At 41.2% G+C, this 22,969-nt stretch overlaps 1 protein-coding gene across 1 annotated transcript in view; it reads left to right on the top strand.

The window, feature by feature from the left end:
* Positions 1 to 482: 482 nt before the first annotated feature.
* Positions 483 to 22,969, top strand: part of CDCA2 (cell division cycle associated 2) — a 41,513-nt gene continuing 19,026 nt past the window's right edge. The window contains exons 1-7 of the mRNA XM_040966041.1: positions 483 to 538; positions 881 to 944; positions 1,040 to 1,213; positions 3,185 to 3,342; positions 10,826 to 10,976; positions 19,723 to 19,874; positions 21,441 to 21,501. Coding sequence (XP_040821975.1) covers positions 881 to 944; positions 1,040 to 1,213; positions 3,185 to 3,342; positions 10,826 to 10,976; positions 19,723 to 19,874; positions 21,441 to 21,501 — 760 coding nt within the window. The 5' untranslated portion in view covers positions 483 to 538. The remainder of the gene's footprint in view (positions 539 to 880; positions 945 to 1,039; positions 1,214 to 3,184; positions 3,343 to 10,825; positions 10,977 to 19,722; positions 19,875 to 21,440; positions 21,502 to 22,969) is intronic.

The following is a 22,969-nucleotide window of genomic DNA, read 5'->3' as shown; positions in this document are numbered from 1 at the left end:
AGGGGGCGGAGTTCAAGGCTAACTGAAGCTTCATCCGCAGGACTGTCACATAAAGTAGTCCCGGGAGACCCTGGTTCCCCCGCGGTGTCCCTGGAGTGCGTGGCCCGAGGCGGTCAGTGGCTCCTAACGGAGTCCGGCGGGCTCTTCCGCGGGGAACGGCGAGAGAGCCGTAAGAACTCGGGGGGCAGGCGGACACGGATGACGGGGAGGGACGCGGCGTAGAGATTCTCAGTAACGCCGGCCTCGAGAGGCGGGGCCGACAATTTGAATCGGGTGGCGGGGTCGGCCGGGCACCGGCGTGGAGGCGCGGGCCGCGGGTCCTTTCCTCCCGGCCAGGCTGGAGTAGCCACTCGGCCGCCGGGCAGACAGCTCCGGATCGAGGCCCCGCGGGTCGGAAGGTCACAGCCTCGGCGCCGCTCGTCTTCTCCGGAGCCGGGTGGCAGGAGGACGCCGAGGTCATGGACTCCCGGTTCCGGTGTCCCTGACGGAATCACAAAGCTGTTGTTCCCGAAGCTTCTGGACTTGTGTCCCGCTTGAGGTAGTGCTGGGTCACCTGGGGTGTACTTTAAAATGTAGGTTCCGGGTGAGAGTAGGGCGTGCAGACCCGAGTTAGAATTTCTGGCCGGGTCCTGGGCAGCATCTGGCTTGTGGTTCTGCCCAGGTGATTCTGATGTTCCTGAAGGTTGAAAAGCCGCGGCTTCTGTAATGCGGGAGCAGCTTTGTTTCTCCCTCAGCCGTTTCTCACACTTGTTAATTGATCCTCTCTGGAGCACTCTCTTGATAATAGATGATTAAGCCGGCGTAAATCAAGATCGAAATTCTCCATCGATTCACGTTGATATCCTGACGGAGTTCGTTTTTATTTCTCCTCTTTCCTTAGATGGATACTGATTCGAAAGACAGGGAGCCCCTTGCAGCCATGGAGTCTGCCCCCGCTCCAGCTGGTATGTGGAAACCTGTTGCTTTTTGTTGAAACTCGAGAATTAACTATTTCCCTTAGCAAAGATACTCAGCTCCCGCTACATACTGTTCCTTTCAGAAAATGCCTCTTTTCCTTGGGAAACTGGCAAGTTGATGACGCCTCCGAAGCATGTCGCAGAAGTGGTTCCTTCTCTTTGCACACCTGAGGCTTCTAAGACACCTTTGAACTTCTCCACGGTCACGATAGAGCAGCTGGGCATTACACCTGAGAGCTTCGTGCAGCGCTCTGCGGGTGAGGAACCCTACGCTGTGGCGGTTTATTAGAACTCGGTTTTATTTGTCTACCCTGCCTTGCGGTGTTAGGTGTGTAAACTGGGCACATTTGTTTGGGCAGGGCACCTCTCCACATGCACGCCATGTTCACCTGGCAGGGCTGGCAGGGTTCTGGGATACCCAACACGGTGCTGGAAAAGGGTGTGTGTCTGAGTCCCTAGCTCACCTGACCCAAAGTATCCCAGAGGGTGTATCGTGTACCTTTCAAGGCTTTATGTTACATATTGAGGAATCTTTGAGACTAAGTAATAACATCGAAAGATTGTGCCCCCTTCATGAGCCACAGTTAACACAGCAGCCCAGGGACAGGGTTCCTCAAGCTGTAGAAATGAATTGGAATCCAGCTGTGAAATCTGGCTTAGGTGAAGAGGGAAGAAACATGGGGGTGGACCTGCGTTAAGGAGCAGCATTGAGTGGGCCTGTCCCCAGATAGCGTATGAAAAAATTTGTTTTTATTTGAAAGGTGAGGTTACAGAAACCAAATGCCCCCCCACCTATTCCCCAAATGCGATGTGAGAGTCCTCGACTTTGCACACCTGATGCTTCTAAGACTTTGGTTCCTGGGCCATTCCAAAGCCAGGAACCAGGAGCTTCCCCTGGGACTCCCACATCGAGGCAGGGACCCAAGCACTTGGGCCAGGCTTTACTGTCTTCCCCAGGCACATTAGCAAGGAGCTAGACTGAAAGTAGAGCAGGCACTGATGGGATGGCAGCACAGCGGGGAGAGGCTCAATCCATTGCGCCACAGCATCAGCTCCAACTCGCAGAACTTCAGAAAGCTGAATTCGCTTGTTAATGCTTGTGGTCAAATTTCAGGGTAGTGAAGTAAAGGGCAGAAAGATATCTAAAGGAAGCAAAATTGTCTTGAAGAGTTAATATGACATGTATGTGCCTAGGTGAACATCTTCAGGCTTTGGGGGTGAAATGTATTCAAATCAAGATATTTTTGGTCAAGTAAGGAAAGCTTAGAACAGACAGGAAACAGTCAGCTTGGACTCCCATATACCTTACCAGGTAGGACACAAAGATTAGTTACTCCTCACTAAGGTATTGAAGATTTCTCTCCACATCCCTCATAAAACTGTTCTCCTCAATTGTTAATATTTGGCATGTTTGACTTAAAAGCCTATTTGGACTAGCCTAAAATTTGCAAAGTTCAGTAGGAATCATGCCTAAATACTATAAGCTACGAAATATAAAAATGAAAATAGACACGAGACAGCTGAATAGTACCCTATAACCATTTTAAGGTGTATAGCAGCTGGCTGTGTATAAATTAAAATTGAAATGTCAGTGAAGTATTCGCAGGATGTAGTTAAGAACTGCATTTTCTAACATGTTGGTTGCTCAATAACATGTCAACTTCATGATGTTGTAAGTTGTTGCTGAAGTTGTGTAGTGGCTTTCCACTGGAGGGAATGATATTCTGCCAGCTCTGCTTTCAGACCAGGGATGAAAACTTGGAATTTATCTGGACAATAAGATGCCAGACTTTATACATGGTCCGTGCCCGCAATGAAGGAATTGGGACTGGATATGAACTGTACTACTGAAACAATATGGAGGAATTCAATATGAGGGGAGGGCAAGAGGAGGGGTTGGGGAAATCCCAGAGCCTATGAAACTGTGTCATACAATGAAATTTTTTTTAAAAAAAGAGATTTTTGGTCAGCAGCTAACCATCAGCCACTTCTATGTGCGGGAGAACAAAAATGATAACTATTCCATTAGGATGTATTTGTGCATGCAACTGCTATTGGATAAATGCTTTGTTGTATGGGATGCTGTTCTAGAAGCATGAGATCTAGAATCAGTGAACAGCCTGGGAGTGTGTTTATCAGTTTCTGCTCAGGCTCATTCGTCATGGGCGTTGGACATGATGACTGAGGGTTGTCTTGCTTTGTTGTGATTGACAAGAGTTTTCTCACAGGGAAGTCGGCATCATCATTCCTGAAGAAATGCAGGCGGCGTTCTGCAGTCGGTACTCGCGGGTCCCCTGAAACAAACCACCTGATTCGTTTCATTGCACAGCAGCGGAGTTTAAAGAGTGCTGGGAAATCTCCCTTGGCACAGGATACCCCTTTCCAGGTTGGATTTTCCTTCTGATTTCTGTTATGAATTCTTGTGGAAAAAGGGTGTTGCTCAGTGGTGGGGCTTTTAACACAAGGCTCTCAGCAGACAGCGTGTTTTCTCTGTGCCTTGCAAGGACTAGGCATTTAGCCCGCATGAGGATGTTCAGAATTGTGACCCTAGATAGCAAGGGGTTTCTGCAGGAGCTGTCTTACTGCACTGAGCAGTGTTACATGGAGTCTTAGGAAAGACGCATTCCTCAGCTTCTTTATTGAAAGAGAATCACTTTTGACTGTTGATGTTGGCCTTCCTGTTTTAACATAATTATATTGCTACTTCATTTTTGTGTGTTCAAGTGAGAAGCATTTTGAAACAGCTGTTCTCAAAGTTTGCTAGGCAACCAGGTGATCCCTGGGGCTTTCTGAGTCCCCTGGCAGGAGGTTAATGAAGTCAGAACAGTATTTATAATAGTACTAAGCTGACTTTTGCCCTTTTTTATCTTTTGGTCTGTGCAAGACAAATGGTGAGTAAAATTATTAATGCCTCAGCATGAGTTAAGGTAGGGATCCCTGTTGTTTATGTCACTGTAGACATTTATGGGAGAAAATAATGCAAATTTCCCCATATGTTGTGGAAGTACTAAAAATGATCAGTTTTATTAAATCTTTTCCCTTAAGTGTTATATGGTATGAAATGGGAGGGACACATTAGGCTTTCCAAAGGTCCCTATAAAAGTGTGGTAGGTGTTTTTAGAAAACTCAATTGCATGATTGAGCTTTGGGTCAAATGGGCATTTTTTTTTATAACATATTGTTTTTACTTAAAAGCACAACTAATCAGTAAAATTTGGTTAGTTAGACTTGGAAATGTGGCCATTTGCTCAAAAATGAATGATCAGTCTGGCTACTGAAACTCAAAATATTTATCAGTGGGAAGAGTTTATTCATTTTTTTTTTTTGAGAGAAAAATGAGATTTTGGAAGTATATGCTAGACAACTGCTCCATAGTTATACTTGCTGATTGATAAGTATATTAATGTGACCTGTTGATATTGCTTATTAATATGTTTGGAAGATAGGTATGGATCTTTGAACCAGTATTTTCCAAATGACAAGTGCAGAGTGTTATAAAATCATGCATGGGTACTTGATGCTCTCACATTACAGAGCAGATTGATGGATTTTAAATTCATTTACAGGCTCCTGTTTGACATTGCAGTTAACCTCTGCGAAAACAAATTTTTAATATTTGTTTATTTAAAAGGCAGAGTGTCATATACATCTTCCATCTACTGGTTTGGTGCCCAGATGATTGCAAAAGCTGAGGTGGGCCAGGCCCAGTGTAGGAGGCAGGAACTGCTCTCAGGTCTCTCCTGCGTGGCTGGCAGAAACTCAGCCGTTGGCTGCTTCTGAGGCACCTCAGCAAGGAGCTGGATTGGAAGTGCAGTAGCTGAGCTCAGCATGGCCCAGTATGGGATGCGGGTGTCTCGAGCAGTGGCTTTGTTGGCTGTGCCGCAGTGCTTTGAGTTTTGCTGTTAACAAATGTCCACAATTCTTGCAAGGCTGTTGAGGAACTTCTGATCTATGTAACTATCATAAGCAAAGATCCTGGGTCCTCAATAATTGTTAGGAGCAGAAAGAGGGTAGACAAGAGGCTGTTAAGACTGTTGAGTTCCCGATCTGAATGTGAATGTCTTGAGATCCAACTTCCTGCTGATGTGTAGCCTGGCAGTGAACATGTGACAGCTTGGCTGGTTGGGCCCCTGCTACTGTTTTGGGAGGCTTAGATGAGGTTTTTGGCTCCTGGTTGGGGCCTGGCGCAGGCCCAGCTACTGTGGGCATTCAGGGGAGAGCTGGTGTTTTTGTTGTTGTTGTTTTTTATAAAACAAAGTAGTAAATATAATGGTAAAAAGCCTGAGAATTACTGTTGTAGAAGGTAAGAGCATAGAAATTGGAGTAATATCGCTTAGGTGTGATTCTTTATTGTGAGTTCGTTAAAAACTTTGTCAGATTAATTAAATTCTCTTAGTATCCTCAGTTATAGCAAGGGTCTCATGAGAATGACTAAGATAACTGCTTGGAACATGTATGCTTCAGATTTTTTATGGTCATCATTTCTATCAAAAATGGGGAGTTCGTTCTCATACCTGTCCCTGCCTACCCATACCTGTCCCAACACTGCCCTTTTCCCTGTCCTTGTGATAGTTAGAATTTTGTTTTTAATTAGAGTTTGCATTATTAAGCCATATAGATACTTTTACAAGGTGCCATCTGCTCTGCTATGACATCCTCTGTGGTAACAACTTTAGTTTTCCTACAGATAATGAATACAATCTGTTTGTTATTATATAATCTCTTCCCTAAATTTTGACATGAGACTAAACCTTAAGAGTCCATCACATCTTTTATTCTGGGGGGGGGGTTAGTCTTCTGCCTAGCTTCTTTCCAACAAGGCTTGCTGGACATGTTTTTGGTGCATTTTTTTAACCATGCTTGCCTCTCTCATTTGGATTCCTTGTTTTGTTCTCATATCCTTTTCTTCTTAATCTATTTATTCATTTCTCTGGAGACTTGGCATTTTTTTTTTTAAGATTTAAAGTTTGATATGCCAGCATATCTATTCATCTATAGAAATATAGATTGAATTTTTTTCTATCAAAATCTTGAATACATTTCTCCATTGTAGTTTAGCTTGCAAAATGTAGGAGTCTTCATCATTCAAGCAGCAAATGTTTTTATTTCTGATTCCTTGTGTTACCTGCTTTTTCATTCTGAAAGTTCTGTTGGTGGCATTAGAACACTGAGTGATGAAATTTGTTTTTTTGTCATGAATTATTGAGTGTATTATAGTTTCAAGATTTTTCTCTCTTGATCTCTATTCACTTTTGTTGCTTGTTTTATTTTAGAACTTTTGTCATGCTCAAATGCCTGCTGATTCTTGACTGTAAGAAACTGCTTGGGAGCTCCATGGACACAGCCGGGGCTGTTGAGCTGTACATTTCTGTGTAGGGCAACCGAGCCACGTTTTCAGTGACAGCACTTCCAAATGCCAGCATCTAAGGTTGTGTTCCACTTGGCTGATCTGTCCTTAAGAGAGTTTCTTGGGGAAACACAGCTGAGTCCTAGGACTCTGAAAGTTATTGTGTAGAAAATGATGGGAACAACATGGTTCATTGCAAAGGTGTGGACAGCTCCGTCCCTGGTCCTTCTGGCAGCCACCAGCTGTCTCCATGTTCTCCCAAGGCTACTTGGGGAGAATTCTGGAGGGGTCAAGATCTCCTAGTGCAGTTTTAGCCTTCTCCCAAGTCCTGCACTTGACCCTTGTTTCACAAGGGCCTGATGCCTGGGGTCTGCAGCAGTCACTCTGTTTCCTGTTAGTTCCAACTTTTTCGCTAAAGTTGAATTTTGTTGGCATTTCATGTCAGCTGCAGTTTTTTTCTGTTTTCCTCGATGTATATGTACATATGCTCTGAACTTACATATACAGTCATAAGCGTGCATCATATGACTATACACTCATTAAAAATTCACTCAGATATGTACTTCTAGCACTGTTAAAAAATGAGAGCCTTTTTGATGAATGTGTCTTGTAGATAAATGTAATTCTGAAAGAGATGTAGCCTTTACATTTTTAATTATGATAATTTTCCTAATTTTATATTTCATTGGATTTAAAATGAAGACTTACGTATGAGAAAACATTTTTTTGTTAAATTACGGTAAATTTTATGAGTGCGTCCATGATGACTTTTGACATTCTGGGATGTGCCTCTGTTGTAAATAACTAGGGGTGCTCCACTCTTCCTTCCTGTTTCTTGTGGTTCTCTCCTTCCATTGATCTTACTGCGTGTTTGTCTTCTGTACACACTTTGTGTCCTCTTATGCTGTATCCAATCTTGTTCCCGTGGGCTAACTGTATCAGATTGTCTTACTTTTAGAAATTTGTGTAATTGAATGTATTGTATATTCATATTCTTTAAAGAAGCAATTAGTATTGTAGGATTCTTTTTTGAAAAGGCAGCATGCCTGCTATCTGCTTCTGGTTCTCCTTTGTCAAGGCTTTTACTTTCATCTGGCTATTTTGATGGCATTTAGTTCCCAATTACTTAATAATGTGGGTTTTTTTTTTTTTAAGGATTTATTTGTTTATTGGAAAGTCAGATATACAGAGAGGAGGAGAGACAGAGAGGAAGGTCTTCCGTCCGATGATTCACTCCCCAAGTGAGCGCAACAGCCAATGCTATGCCGATCTGAAGTCAGGATCCAGGAACTTCTCCCGGGCATCCCACACAGGTGCAGTGTCCCAAAGCTTTGGGCCGTTCTCTATTGCTTTCCCAGGCCACAAGCAGGGAGCTGGATGGGAAGTGGAGCTGTTGGGATTAGAACCGGAGCCCATATGGGATCCTGGCACTTCAAGGCGAGGATTTTAACCACTGGGCCCGGGTTTTTTTTTTAAAAAGATTTGTTTTTTTTGAAAGAGTTACTTGCAGTAGGGTAAGTTGTCCAGTGAATCCCGTTTTGAGCTTTGCTGCTTCACTTGCAGTCCTTCTGCTAACGGGCTTAGGGAAGGAAAATGACTCAGGTGTTTGGTTTTCTGACACTCCTGTGAGAGATGAGGCTGGAGTTCCTGGCTCAAGGTTCCAGGCTTGCTAGACCTGGGTCTTGAAGCTGTGTGAGGAATGAACGAATGGGTGGAAGGTTTATCTAGCTCCAGCTCTCTATTCTTCCTTTCAAATAATACGTAAATAAATCTTAAATCTTAACAAAAAAATCTAAATTCTTGTCTTTAAAGGAAATTTCTTTGCTGTCCACACCCTACCCCACCCCACCCCACCCCACCCCACTCCTGACTTCTTTCCCATTTTGATGTCTTGCCCCAGTAGCAGAACTTCTCAGGAGCCCTTGCCTGCCCTGGCTGGCTCCGCCGCTCCGCCGCTCCTCCGTGTTACTGCTAAGTGCTCCAGTTGGCTTTTGTTTCCACCACTTTTCTGAGAAGACTAGTCACCATCACATTTCACCTGTCCCTTGACAACTGTAAGCACAAATTCTCAGCTTTAGCTGTACTTAATCTTTCCGCAGCTTTTTATAGTTCAACCTCCTTGAGGCATTTTCCTGATTTGGTTTATGGGATTCCACAAAGACCTGATTTTTGTTTTTTCTGTACCACACTGGTTATCACTTCTAAACTTCGTTTGCTAATTCTTCTCCTTCAGGGCTGTGCTTTACCTCTGTCATCGTTGTAGACCAGGGATTCCGGCATGTCTGAGTGAACCCAGAGGCCCTGAGAGCTCCGGCTCTGGGCACCACTTCTCCGTTTCAGTCCAGGCATCGTCGGCCAGCCCTCCGGCTGTATCCCTGTCGGTCCTCCTCGCTTCTCTTCTTTGTTTTCCTCATACAGCTCACACAAACAACTTTAGACTACATTTCAAAAATGTGTCAGCCATTTCTCCACTGCTACAACATTCATGGGCTTTTTGCCAAGACCCCTCAACCACTTGTTCCTGATTGGCCTCCTTCCTTTTTACCCGACTCCCTCTACAGTATCACAGAGAAGTCAGAGAGATGGGCTTTGAGTGTACAGCTTGGCAGCATCTCCTGCTCTCCTTCCATGCATTGGGCAACTTGGCCTCTTGATGCCCCTACCCTGCTTCTTACCAAAGCTTGGCTCTTGTTATACCTCCCTCCCCTGATGACTTCCCTTTAACCACCTTTCAGCTCAGATGTCGCTTCTAATGGACTTTTGTTCTGACTATAAAGTCATACTCCTAGTGACTCATTCACGTCGGTGCTTGATCTCTGTAGTGCCTCTTGCACCTGGAGCTGCGTTCTCTGGATTCACTACAGAATGTAGTTGCCTCCTTAGATCCCCAGCTGCTAGAACAGTTCTCTAGTGTGTGGAAGCAGTGTTGGCGACTGTCCGGTACTGTTTATTAGACAACAGCATCCAGAAAGCAGGATGGTTGGACTCTTTGATCTACTTAGCATGTCAGCATTGATCTTTTTCTTCAGTAGAAATTAGAGAAAAGAGAGCTTGACAGGGCAGATTTTAAATTTGTTTTAAAAGGCTTTCAAAGGATTCTGAGTTCCCAGGATATTAAACCTAGCACTGCTGTGGTCTAATGTGTTCAAATATGAGTTTAAAAAAATTTTTCAAATTATTTAACCCTAGGTAACCTTGTCCTAGTCTCCCATCCAGATAAGCTGGGCATAAGCCTTTTATGCCTCATAGGTGCTGTTTATGCCATAAAAGTCTACATCATCAGCACATTTGAATGTAAGGCATTCTAGTCTATGTCACAGAGGGTTTGCTTTATGAATGTGTTTTGCTGTGTGAGCAGTTCACCATCAAACATGGCTTCAGGATGTTAACTGCGTTTTCTCCATGCAATATCTTTAAAGAAGGTAACTGTTGCTTTACTTTTGCCCACTGCATTGTTTTGCCACTAGTTCTTTATCACTGGAAATAGGCTAATCACTAATAAAGGAAGGAGAACACAGAATAATTTAGACACTCATTCTGCGTATCAACAGTTCTGTCCTGCTACCCAAAATTTTATTTTCTCCATCATTGGACCCGATAGCAGGATTACTAGAAAACTCGTGAGCGAGTACTTTGTAACTTGGTATACAGGTGAAGGGCTGTATTCAGTCCACAGGAGCTGGGTCTCCTCCAGGTCCCATGAAATCAGGATGGTTTTGGCTAGGAAGAGTAGTACATGAGTTGGGTGAGCACTGGTGTGGAGCCTGCGTGTCCCCTTCTGGCCTCCTGGACAGGAGGACTAGTGTGGGCTGGAGGTGAGGATGCCAGCCTGGGTAGAAGGAGCTTTGATGAGGTTGACTCCCAATGGATGTTGTCAGGACAACTTATGGGAAACTATCCAGATAAGTACGTTCGTCCTCTCCCTTCTTCTGGCCCCAGCTCTAGGATTTGGACTTTCCGTGTGTCTTCAAATAGTCTCGTAGATTGTTCTCTTTAAAACATCTTTGAGCTGAATTTCTTTGTGTTTCAGATTTGTGTTGCTGAGAGTGATCTTAGGTAATGAATGCTTAATTATCAATGAAAGCCTTTTTCCCCGAGAGTCTGTCTAAAAGCTGCATATGTTCCACGTTAAATTGTTTATGTGCCCATGTAATCGGGATACGTTTTGTCTGGGTGCCTTTTCAAAACACTTATTCCTGGTGCCAGACTTGTGTGTGTGATGCATGGACCCAGAAGTGTCCATGTTCACCAGCATGTCACCAGCCAGCTCTGCTGCACTCTTCACCTCCTCTTGGCTTAGGTTTCCCTAAACACTGGGGGAGTAACAGAAGGGAGACGGCAGTGATTCCAGCATGTCTGCTGTTCACAAATTCACACTGGTTCCAGGGACAAGAACCTTGGCTGCCCTGTTCAGTGCCTCTAATCTTCAAAAGCTCTTGTGTGCATAGTTTTTGATTCAGTGGCTTTAGATCTAGACTATCAAAACCCATTCGTGTCATGCTTTGGTTTTGTACTTTAATAGGGCAGCCCTGGACTGTATGGAAATGGTATTTCATTGCGAGAGCGAATATCTGCCTTCCAGTCAGTTTTTCACTCCATAAAGGAACACGAGCAAGTGCCTGGCCAACCAGACTTCTCAGACGTGCCGAGAAAGATGGAGGCAGCAAATCCGAGTGAGTAGAAATCATTCAATTTTGACTTCTGTGCTTATGGAGATACGCTTCTCCCATGTCAGGAAGATCGAGTTCCGTGGTTTTAAAAGAATCTTTCTAGGACACTGTTGTATATTTTTATAGACCCTGACATGTAAATTTTGGAATACTTCATACAAAAAATATTTTGTTTTCTGGTTTTTGGTTTTTTAAAAAAACCTGGTACTAAATATTGACAATACTTTGTTTTCACATGCTCATATTCAGTTTTTGGTTTTGATATGGTCAACTAATTGTTGATTTCAGCTTATGAATAGAGTATGTGGCAAGTTTTAGTTGACAAACTTCAAGTTTTATGGCATCACTGAATTTGATGAGCATTTATATGAATTCCAAATACCTAACCCTCATGTTAATTAATATACCCAGCCTGGTATCTTTTATTAGCTTGCCATGTTTTTACTGTAGATTGGTTATTTTTTTCAATTATAAAGCATTTAGTCAGTAGAATTCTGCAAACTCCTGGCCTTACTGTAATCATAACCATTTTTCTAGTATTTTACACTTCTGGGTTCCAAATGATTTTTTAAAATTTTAAATTGTTTGTACAAAGAAAACCAAATTTATGCATTTCCTAATACAGATTTAGGAGTACAGTGATACCTCCACCCTGTCCTCCTTCCTTCCTGCGTTACCCACCCTCCTTGCTTCTTTTTCTTTTATTTTTATAATAGCCTGCCTTAGGTTCTCTTCACAATTGCAGGCTTAACATTCCATTAGGCAAAGAATTGAAATAGCAACTGGGAAAAAAATTTTGTTCCACAACAGTATAGACAAAAGGTGTAAACAATAAATTTCAAAATAAAAATTGTGCTCCTATAGATTACATTTTTGTGTATGTGTTTCTGTGTGTTAGTTACCACAGATCAGGGAAAACATAATCTTTGTCTTACTGGGACTGGCTTATTTCACTAAGCATAATGATTTCTGATTGGCCCATTTTGTTTCAAAAGACAGAATTTCATTCTTTTATGCCTGAATAGTATTCCATAATTATGTATATACCATATTTTCTTTATCCAGTCATTTGTTGATGAACACCTGGGTGGATTTCACATCTTGGTTATTGTGACTTGAAGAGAATGGTGCACAAAGCTCTTCTCATGCTAATTTCATTTTGTGTGGCTATATTCTCGGCACAAGGTGGCTGGCTCCTAACAGTAGATCTGTCTTTAAATCTGAAGTGCCCCACTGCTCCATGGAAAATGGATGTACTGGTTTATATTCCTACTAATAGTGGATTCGAGTAGCTCTTTCCTCGCATCCTTGCCAGCATATATAGTTTTTGATTTTTGAACAATAGCCATTCTAACCAGGGTGAAATTAAACCTCATTGTAATTTTTATTTGCATTTCCCTGTGATAGTAAATTCGAGAATTTTTTTTCTGCATTTGTTAGCGATTTGTATTTCATCCTTTGAAAATTGCCTTATATGTCTTTTGCCTGTTTCTTAACTGTATTATTTATTTTGTTGATTTTCTTGAGCTCATTGACCTTTGTTAATTACATGAATTGCAGATATTTCCTCCCAGTTTGTTGGCTGTCTCTCCACTGTGTTCAGTGTTTCGTTTGTAGTGCAGAGCTTTATAACTTGTAATCAGATTTGGTTATTTTTGTTTTCATTGTGCTTTTGGGGTCTTTTCCAAGAAATCTTTGCCTACGCTTGTGTATTGCAGGATTTCCCTCAATGTTTTGTAGTAGTTTAATGTTATCAGGTTATAGATGTAGATCCTTGATCCGTTTTGAGTTGATTTTTTTAAAATGAGGTGTTGAATATTTCTGCACATGCAGATCCCATTTTTTAAGTACCATTTGTTGAGACTGTCCTTTGTGCCTGGATTGATTTCAGTTTGACTGTTAAAAATCAGTTGGATGTAGATGTGTGGGTTAATATATGGGATTTCTGTTCTGTCCTATTGATCTACTTGTTGATTTTAATGCCACTACCAGGCTGTTTTGATTACAGGTCCACTATATCCTGTCTTGAAGTCTAGTGTTGTATTGCCTCCAGCTTTGTTTTTGTTATTTAAGGTTGCTGTAACTATTTGGGATTTCTTGTTTCCATATGAATTTTAGCATCATAAAGACCTGTGAAATGCTAGCTCTGAGAAGAATGCTGTACGTATTTAGATTGGGATCACATTAAAATCCGTTTTGAGTTGATTTTTTTAAAATGAGGTGTTGAATATTTCTGCACATGCAGATCCCATTTTTTAAGTACCATTTGTTGAGACTGTCCTTTGTGCCTGGATTGATTTCAGTTTGACTGTTAAAAATCAGTTGGATGTAGATGTGTGGGTTAATATATGGGATTTCTGTTCTGTCCTATTGATCTACTTGTTGATTTTAATGCCACTACCAGGCTGTTTTGATTACAGGTCCACTATATCCTGTCTTGAAGTCTAGTGTTGTATTGCCTCCAGCTTTGTTTTTGTTATTTAAGGTTGCTGTAACTATTTGGGATTTCTTGTTTCCATATGAATTTTAGCATCATAAAGACCTGTGAAATGCTAGCTCTGAGAAGAATGCTGTACGTATTTAGATTGGGATCACATTAAATCTGTGAACTGCCTTTGGAAGTATGGGCATATTGATGATACCACTTCTACCAATCTACAAACATGAAAGCTTTTTCTGTATTTTAGTGTTTTCTTATATTTCATTAATGTTTTGTAATTTTTATTGTAGAGATCCCTCACATCCTAGGCAAATTAATTCCAAGATATTTTAATGTTTTTGTAGCTACTGTGAATGAGACTGATCTTACAAGTTTTTTCTTAGCCATGGAATTTTTTATACATACATAGGCTGTTGATTTTTGTGTTAGCTTTATATTCTGCAACTTTATCAAACTCTTATGAATTCCAGTAGTGTCTTAGAGTCTTTTGTTTCCTGTATATAGCTAACTGACTTCCTTCTTTTCAATTTGCATCACTTTGATTTTTTTTTTCTTGCCTGATGACTCTAGCTGAAACTTCCAGGACTATATTGAATATGAATAGTAAATGGTAAGAGTGAACATCCTTGTCTGATTCCAGATCCTAGTGGTAATGTCGTAACTTTTTCCTATTCCATATGATGCTGTTAGGGGTTTGACATATATTGCCTTACTTGTGTTGAGATGTTCCTTTTATTCCCAAATTGCATAGGGTATGTATCATGATAAGATACTGTATTTTATTAAATGTTTTCTCTACAGTTATTGAAATAATCATATATTTTTTTTAATTTCTTAGATTGTTAATGTGCTGTGTCACATTTATTGATTTGTGAATATTGAACCATCCCTGCTATACCAGGGATAAATCCTACTTGGTCCGGGTGAATGATCTTTCTGATGTATTTTGGCTTTTATAAGCTACTATTGGTTTGGGATTTTTGCATCTATTTGTTCATCAGGTACATTGGTCTATAAGAATTTTCTTATGTATCTTTTGCTAGTTTGGCCTCAAAGAGTTTGGGAGGATTCCTTCTGTTCAAGTGTTTTGAATAGTTTGAGAAGAATTAGAATTAGTTCTTGAAAGTTTGATAGAATTCAGCAATGAAGCCATCTGGTCTTGGGCTTTGCTGGTAGTCTTTAATTTTCATCTTAGTTATTTCTCTGTTTAGGTTGTCTTTTGTCATCCTAACTCAATCTAGGTAGGTTGTATGTGTCCTTTCCCCTATTTCCCTTAGATTTTCTAATTTGTTTGTGTGTGTCTGTTTGTAGTAATTACCAGTCATCCTTTGAATAACTGTTACATTCATTGTTTTATCTCCTTTTTCATCTGTGATTATATTGATTTGAGTCTTTTTTTTTTTCTTGGTCAGGGTGGTCGGTTAATTGGGCTAGTGGTATACTTTTGTGATTTTATTATTTTTTTTCCCAGAAAATCAGCTCTTAAATTCACTGGTCTTGTGTGTCTTTTACTTTTTGTGTGTTTTCAATTTTCTTTTTCCTGTAAGTTTGATTATTTCTTTCTTTCTACTAACTTTGGGTTTGGTTTGTTGTTTTTGTAGGTCCTTGAGATATGTCTGTAGATCATTTGTTTAATCCTTTCTGTTTTCCTAATATAGGCACTAATCACTGTGATCTTGCATCTTAACATTATTTTTGTGGTAAGCCCTTAGTTTTGATATATGTGCTGTCATCTCATTTGTTTCCAGGAATTTTGTCTTTTTGATTTCTTCTATGACCTGCTTTTTAGGCAATAATGTGTTATTCAGTCTCCACATGTTTGCTTATTTTATAGTATTTCTTGAGTTGCTGATTTCCAACTTCATAATTTTTTTCTTTTCTTCTTTTTTTTTTAGTCTACTGAGGTTTAGTTTATGGCCTAGCGTGTAGTCTATCCTGGAGTAGGTTCCATGAACTGATGAAAAGAATGCTTATTCTGCAACTATTGGATAAAATATTCTGTAGATATAAGTAAGGTCCATAATCCTTTGTATAGATTAGCTTTGTGTTTTGTTTTGTTTTGTTTTAATTGGTTTTCCTTCTAGTAGTCTGTCCATTGATGAAAGTGGGGTTTTGAAGTCCCCATTATTATTGTATTGGAGTCTATGTCCCACTTTAGCTCCCTTAGCAATTGTTTTAAGTAACAAGGTGCCCTGGTATTGAGTTCATATATGTTTACTACACTCATTTGTTCTTGTTGAATTGATCCCCTAATCATTGTATAATGCCCTTCATCATTTCTTAGTAGTTTTTGTATTAAAGTCTCTTTTGTCATATTAGGATAGCTACACCTGCTGATGTTTTTAGTTGGCTTGGGATACCTTCTTTCATTTACAGTTTGTGTATATCTTTGCTGGTGACATATACTTCTTTTAGGAAGCCATTAGGTGGGCTGCTTTTTAATCCATTCAGCCAGCCTGTATCTTTTTGAAGAATTTGGGCTATTTGCATTCACTTGTTACTAAAATGTAATGACTTGGCAAGCTGAACCAGTTCACATCACCTGCTGGCAAAACCAAGCACCAAAACACAGTGTGGGTCAGGCCAGGTTCAGTTGCAACACATACCAGTGCACATTACGGCTGGGATTGGATGCCTGCTGGGCTGGGTTAGGCTCTAACCCTCACCAGCATTAGCTGGAATTGGGGGTGGGCCGTGCCAGGTCAGGCTGCAGCACCCACAGGCAAATGCCAAGGTGACGTGGGCCATACCAGATTGAGCTGCAGTGCCCAACCAGCTCATGTGAGAAACGGGGATGGAGGGAGCAAAGCTGGCAGGGGGAATGTGGAAGACTCTCCTGCTGGACAGGAGAGCGGGAGCTGGAATGGTGGCAGACCAGACCAAGCAGGGCTACAACACCTGTGGGCCTCATGTGAGCTAGATCATGGAAAAACCAGTCTAGGCTGACTGTTCCTACTGGTGCAAGCATAAATTAGAGTGGGTGAGGGTTGGTTGAGCTTTGCTGCAGCATCAGCTGGCAGAGGCTGGCACTGGAAGCTAATTCTGTCAAGTCAAATGCCAGAACCACCTGGAGAGTGCATAATCTGGGAGTGACTGGCCTAGTAGGGAAATAGTGGGCGCCTCCCTCTTGGGTTACCACTCCCACTGGAGAGCATGAAAACCAGGACTGGGGCAGGGGTGGCTAGACAGAACAGCACCCGCCAGTATGTGTGTGGGTTGGATAGTTGGGCAGGTTGGGTTGAACTAGGCTTCAATGCCCATTGACATGTATGGGAGCTGAATGGGATGTGGGACAAACTGAACAAGTCTGTGGTACATAGTGGCAAGCATGAGAATCAGGGTAGGGGCAGGCCTGGTGGGGGTCGCCCTGACTAGGCTGCAGCTCCCACTGGTTTGCGGGAGGGCCGAGTATGAAGTGGGCAGGATCAGGCTGGACTGCAACAACCATCGGTTCGTGTGGAAGACAAGGCTGGAAACAGAACTGATCCAGCAATTGAAACGACCAGCATGTGCATAAACTGATTGGGGTGACGAACTGTGCCAGACCCTGTACTGGCAAGCACACAGAAGAATCAGGTCTGGGATCACCTCAGATGACGTTTTCTCTGGGGATCCCTCCAACCGAACTGCTGATCTCAGAACTCCAGCCACGAAGAGACCATGTCATCCAGTGGATTCTGAAGAGATTTCATCAGCTTGGAGTGGCAAGAATGGCATCAATTCAGAATTGTTGAACTATCAAAACTGCATGAGCAGGACCCTGAGAGCGTGCCTCACATTGGGGACCTGGGATGGGTGGGAGGCTGGGTGGGGCTCTTCGCTTTATCTTTTCCCTTACCCTGGATACAGAAAAAAAAAGTATTAATGTGGAAACAATGGTCTTACCCACTTTCCTGTAGCCCTTGACCCTTTGTGTTTTAATCAACTATGTAAAGAATGCAAACGTCAAAGAATTAAAAAAAATGTAATGACTTGGTCCTACTATCTTTTTCCATGAAAGTTCTCATTGTTTTGAATTTCCTTTGCACCTTTCTGATGAAATTTTCTCCTTTCATATTCTTTCATTATGGTGATTATCACCCTCTCTTTCTATGTATCCTGAAGCATCAGTTGCAGGGCTCTGTGGGTGGTGCCTAATTCTTTCAGTTTCCAATTGTTTTCAAAGGTCTTTATTTCATCTTCAGGTAGAGCGCTCTGTTGTGTATAGTGTTCTGGGTTGAAATCAGCTGTTAGTCTAATGTTTATTAAGGAGTCCTTATTAACCAAGCTTGGTGATAATAGAGCACAATAGCAAATCACAAGTCCATATCAAAACCCGAAGGGGAACAAATGGTCTTTACCCTGAAGTCCATCCATTAAGCTGAAGACCTAAGTCCCAGCTTCTCCAACAATATAAGTTATCCAAAGAGACATGCAACGAATAACCTGGATATACAGAGCTGTAGACATTCACCCCTCCCTGGCCCCCTGCTCACATTCCACTATTATTAGGCCTCACCTCTCCTGGAACTCCTGACAGCGCACAAACCAGGAATATAAAGCATCTTAACATTGCTCTCTTCGTTGTCTCAGCCAAGCAGTAAACAGAGGATGAGTAATACAAACAAAGGGGCCATGCTCAGGGGACACCTGTCCTCAGAGGTACCAGGGAGGCCAGGAGTCGGAGTGCCAGAGCAGTGAGAGAGAGAGAGAGAGAGAGACCGACCGACCGACCCACCCTCATCAGCAGCTTTTATAGGGGCATGTGAGGGAATTGGGTACACAACATTACAATACCGTACCCTCTCAGATGGTCAGTGAGAGTCAACACCTAGATGGTGTGGGGAATGGCTTCCAAACTAAACCCTGATCTGGCTGATTATCTCACTACGAATGTAATGTGTAGATTATTCCTGATCAGACCTTTAGTAGTTCTTTGTCCTCCTCGTACTTAATTTTTTTTCTTTTTTTTTTAGTTTTCCCCATTTTTTCTTGTTTTTGGTCAGACCTACTATTTCTGAGGATTTATCTTCTGGAGCAAATATTGTTTCTTTGTGCTTCCCTGGTCTTGGTGCTGAAGATTTCCACTGTACTTTGTTTGGCTCGTTGAATTCTTTATTGCTACTATTTCAGTTTGATTTCTTTTCAGTATTTGAATCTGTTTGCAGAATTCCTCATCCATAGCATGTATAGTTTATCTCAATAATTTGTTTTTGTGTTAATGCCATTAAAGCAAAGAACAAGGACTTGAGCCATCCTCTGCAACTTTCTGCAAAGGCCATAAACAGGGAGCTGGAGCAGAAGTGGGGCAGCCAGGGCACAAAGCAGCATCCATACAGGATGTTGGCATTGCAGACAAAGGATTAGTGTCTTATGCTACTGTTTTTTTTTTAAACAAAATCATTTACACCCAAAGCAAAACAGTGTTAGAAAAAAACATTCCTCAGGCCAGCTCTGTAGCATGTTTGTAACACTTGTGATGCATGTGGGCATTCTGTCCTGGTTGCTCTACTTTCTGACTGAGCTTTCTGCAAATGCTGCTAATGCCTTGGGAAAAGCAGCAAGAAGTCTTGGGTTTTTTTTTTTTTTTAAGATTTTATTTATTTTTATTGGAAGTGAGATCTGCAGAGAGGAGGAGAGACAGAGAGGATCTTCCATCCAGTGGTTCACTCCCCAAACAGCTGCCATGGCTGGAGCTGAGCCAATCTGAAGCCAGGAGCCAGGAGCTTCTTCCAGGTCTCCCACACGGGTGCAAGGTCCCAAGGCTTTGGGCTGTCCTCGACTGCTCTCCCAGACCATAGGCAGGAAGCTGGATGGGAAGTGGAGCTGCCGGGATTAGAACTGGTGCCCACATGGGATACCTGCATCTTCAAGGTGAGGATTTTAAGTGCTATGCTATTGCACTGGGCCCAGCAGGAAATTTCCTAAATAATTGGGACTCTGCCAACCCTGTGGAAAACCCAGAAGATGCTCCTGGTTTCAGGCTGGCCCATTGCAACCATCTGTGGAATGAGCCAGCAGACAGGTTATCACTTCTCATAACTCTGACTCAGGAAAAGCTACTTAAGCAGTAGGTTTCTTCAGGTATTTTAAAAGAGATATTGTATCCAAAATGCAAATTTGTTTCATTTTGAATTTACTGTTTAATTATCATGGTCTCTCGCCTTACACCTTTTTTTAAACAAAAATATATGCTAGGCTTCCACTGAGTAGACAACAATTTTTTTTACTAAAATCATTTTATGAACAAAATTTTAAAATAATACAGCAAAAGAAAACATTTTCCCTTGTGTTTGCCATTTTTATTATGTGTTGTATGTACTGCCACAGAAGAAAACCTTGAAAGTCAGCGGCCGGAGAATCCTGCAGAGATGCCATCCAAACGTCGAAGAGTATCCTCTCAGAATGTCTCTGATGAAGAACTAACTGAGGCCGAAGACCGAGTCATGGCTCTCCATATTTTCAACGTCGACACAGGCAGAGTATGTACACTTGAAACTTCTGCAGGTTTCTCCAAAGTAATTTGCATGTAGAAACATGAAGCTTGGGTTTTCTGTGTAGGCAATTTTATGATTTTCAGGGCCTTTCTTCTGTAGTAACTGGTACTATAAATTGCACATACTTGTATTTGCATACATGGGTTGGTTTATTGCTTATTAGAGTTTTCATAAATAAGTTGCTTTTGACTACTAAGTCAATAAAAAGGTTAAGTTGTGGTATCTTGCCTGTTACTGTTGGCTTTAGAAGATAATGGTTTAATTGAGGGTAAGTTGCAGTCTTAACCCTCAAGCAACTTCTGACCTATTGGGCAAGATGGACTTGTGATCATGTGATTTCATCGCAGTGGTAACTAGGATGGAGGTTCTAAATGCCACATGCTCCTCAGGTCTGGAAGGCTTTGCTTGCCGCTTGCTGCCTCTGGCTGGTGGAGCAACTGCCTGGGCCGCGGGGTGCTTTTAGTAGTTCTTTTGCTTTTGTCACTTCTTTCACATAGCTTTTCAGATTTTGTGACTTAAAATACCTATATTGTCAAAATTACCTAAGATAAGAACCAATATGAATTTTGGTTCATGTTCGGAGACAAATATCTTAAAGATCTGTTTTTTTCTTGCCCTGTGAGAGGGGAAGAGGGGAATTGGTGTCCTGACTGGCTTTTCTTGCTTCTTGTTCTATTTCTGGTTGGATATGGAGGTTCTCCTTGCCTTCCTGAGAGTAGGTACCTGTCACCATTAGAGTTAGAGCTTTTCTCAGGGCCCAGTGGGCTCCTGTGTACCTGTGCCATCTAAGTCTTTTTTTATTTTTGAGATTTTCTTTTTTTGAAAAGGCAGATTTAGAAAAGGAAAAACAGAGAATGAAGATCTTCCAACTGCTGGTTCACTCTCAAAATGGCCACAACGGCCAGAGCTGAGCCAATCCAAAGCCAGGAGCTTTTTCTGGGTCTCTCACATGGGTGCAGGGTCCCAAGGACCTGGGCCATCCTCCACTGCTTTCCCAGGCTTTAAGCAGGGAGCTGGATGGGAAGTGAGCAGCTGGAACACAAATCGTTGCCCAGAGGATCCTGGCACATGCAAGGTGAGGACTAACAATTGAGCCAAAACACTAGGCTTGTCATCTCTAATCTTATAAAGAACTTAATTGTTTGTACCTGCATCACTATTGAGAAATGATTTCTCAAATTATTTTCTCTCTTACATTTTTTGTCACCCTTAGCCATTGTTAGATACTTCCTTAACACTTTTGAGAATTCTTTAATATATATATAAAGATAAAAAATAAATTTAAAAATATATAGCAGATGATACAGTTTACAGGTTTCAATAAGAGAATAAAAATGTGCCCTTTAAACTCTGTCTAGGATATTGAAAGTTATTTTGTGAAAAATAATGAGAATGAGTACTTTTGTTGAATTCCTGTATAATTTTGAATTTGACAAAGGGTGACTAAATCCCAAATTTATAAGTGATCCATAAAGCTTACTTGACTCTTCATAAAAGTATCAGTAATACTGTAAAAACTAAGATGTAATACTTCTTTAAATGTTTCCCCAGAAGTCATCTGAAGTTGACCCAGCACATCCTGGATGTTTAGAACTCACAAAGGCCTCACAAGGCAAGTGTTTAATTTTTTCCTGGTATCTGTGTCTGTTATCCAGTTTGGTAGATATTTGTGATTAGTGTACCTGAACTGTATGCTGCATTTGCGGGAAACCAAAATAGTTCTGCCTTTCAGAACCTTGTAACCTTATAGAGGTATTTTAGAGTTCTTGTTACGTAAGATATATTAACTTTTCAAAACTACTATCAATATAAGTTAGTGACGTTTCAAAATAGATAGAATCTAGTCTAAACTATAGCTCTCTAAATATGTTAAGCAGAGTGTCTTTCCAGATATCACACATAATTTCCATATTTTTAAATGTGTAGAAAGGAGTAAAAAGGACAAAAAACATTTCAAAGCTTTTTACCCTTCCTACAAATTAGTGTGCTTGTGTTGAGTGAAAGTGACTAGCGGGATGTTTTAAATTTATGTTAATTCTACTTCTGTCTTTATTTGTGAAGTGAAACTCTTACAGCCGTGTAGTTAGAGCTTTTCATGCATTCGGGTGACTTCTGCCTTCTAGTTGGCACGTTAAAGCATTGATGGGTCAAGTACTCCTGTGGTACCGGTCACTTAGGTCATCCGAGCAGATGCGCTCATCTTGCTTTTGTATGCCTGTTGCTCTGTTCTTGCTTTCTTTGTGTTAACATGTATTTTTATTTTTAGAATTCCACTCAATTGCATTTTGCATTTTGAAACCATACCTCTACACTCTTTTTAAATTGCTCCTCTAGGGATAATAGGATATGTTCTTTTCAGAGTCTACTTTGAGTTAATATTGTATAACTTTATAGTAAATACAGAAACTTTACAAACTATTTGTCACTTTCTAAGTGGCTTTTGTGACTTTCAAATTATATGTATAGTTCATGTAATTCATATTACCTTTTTATTTCATTATAAACCCCAAAAGATGTTACTGTTTTTACTTTAGACAGTTATGTGAGGGGAATTAAAAACCATTTATGGGGCAAAGTGGAATTAAAAGTTTCTTTTGGCCCAAAACAAACAAAAATGAAATCCATGCATAGTGTTTTTTGATCATATGCATTTCCATGAACCTTTTAAGACTTTGTATGTGCATGAATTTCCAAATTTTGCATTAGGATGAAATCTAGCGCCATTTTCCACAAACTTTTTAAAGTGCCTCATATATGCTTGAAGGAGGGAGAAATCATCTGTTACATTTACCGAGGCACAGGCCATCTCTAATGTTCTTTATTTCTTTCTGAAGATCTCAGTTTGATTCTGGTATTTTCCTTCAGAATATTACAAAACCTGCTGTTGGCGGAAAGGCTGCAGTGAGATAAGACGGACTGGCAGATGATTGTAACAATGGGCTGGGCTCCTCCTGCTGGCTGCTTGGTTGCCCCTCAGGGTTGTGGTGTATCTCAGTGCACCTTTAGGAAACATAAGATCTTGTAAAAGGGCATAGATATTAAGGTTAAATTAAGTATGGGGCTGGGCTTAATTTAACCTT

The sequence above is a fragment of the Ochotona curzoniae genome, unplaced genomic scaffold, assembly GCF_017591425.1.
Source record: "Ochotona curzoniae isolate NIBS_2020 unplaced genomic scaffold, NIBS_Ocur_1.0 scaffold_4505, whole genome shotgun sequence".
In the NCBI taxonomy this organism is placed as follows: Eukaryota; Metazoa; Chordata; class Mammalia; order Lagomorpha; family Ochotonidae; genus Ochotona; species Ochotona curzoniae.
This window is presented reverse-complemented; position numbering and strand designations above follow the sequence as displayed.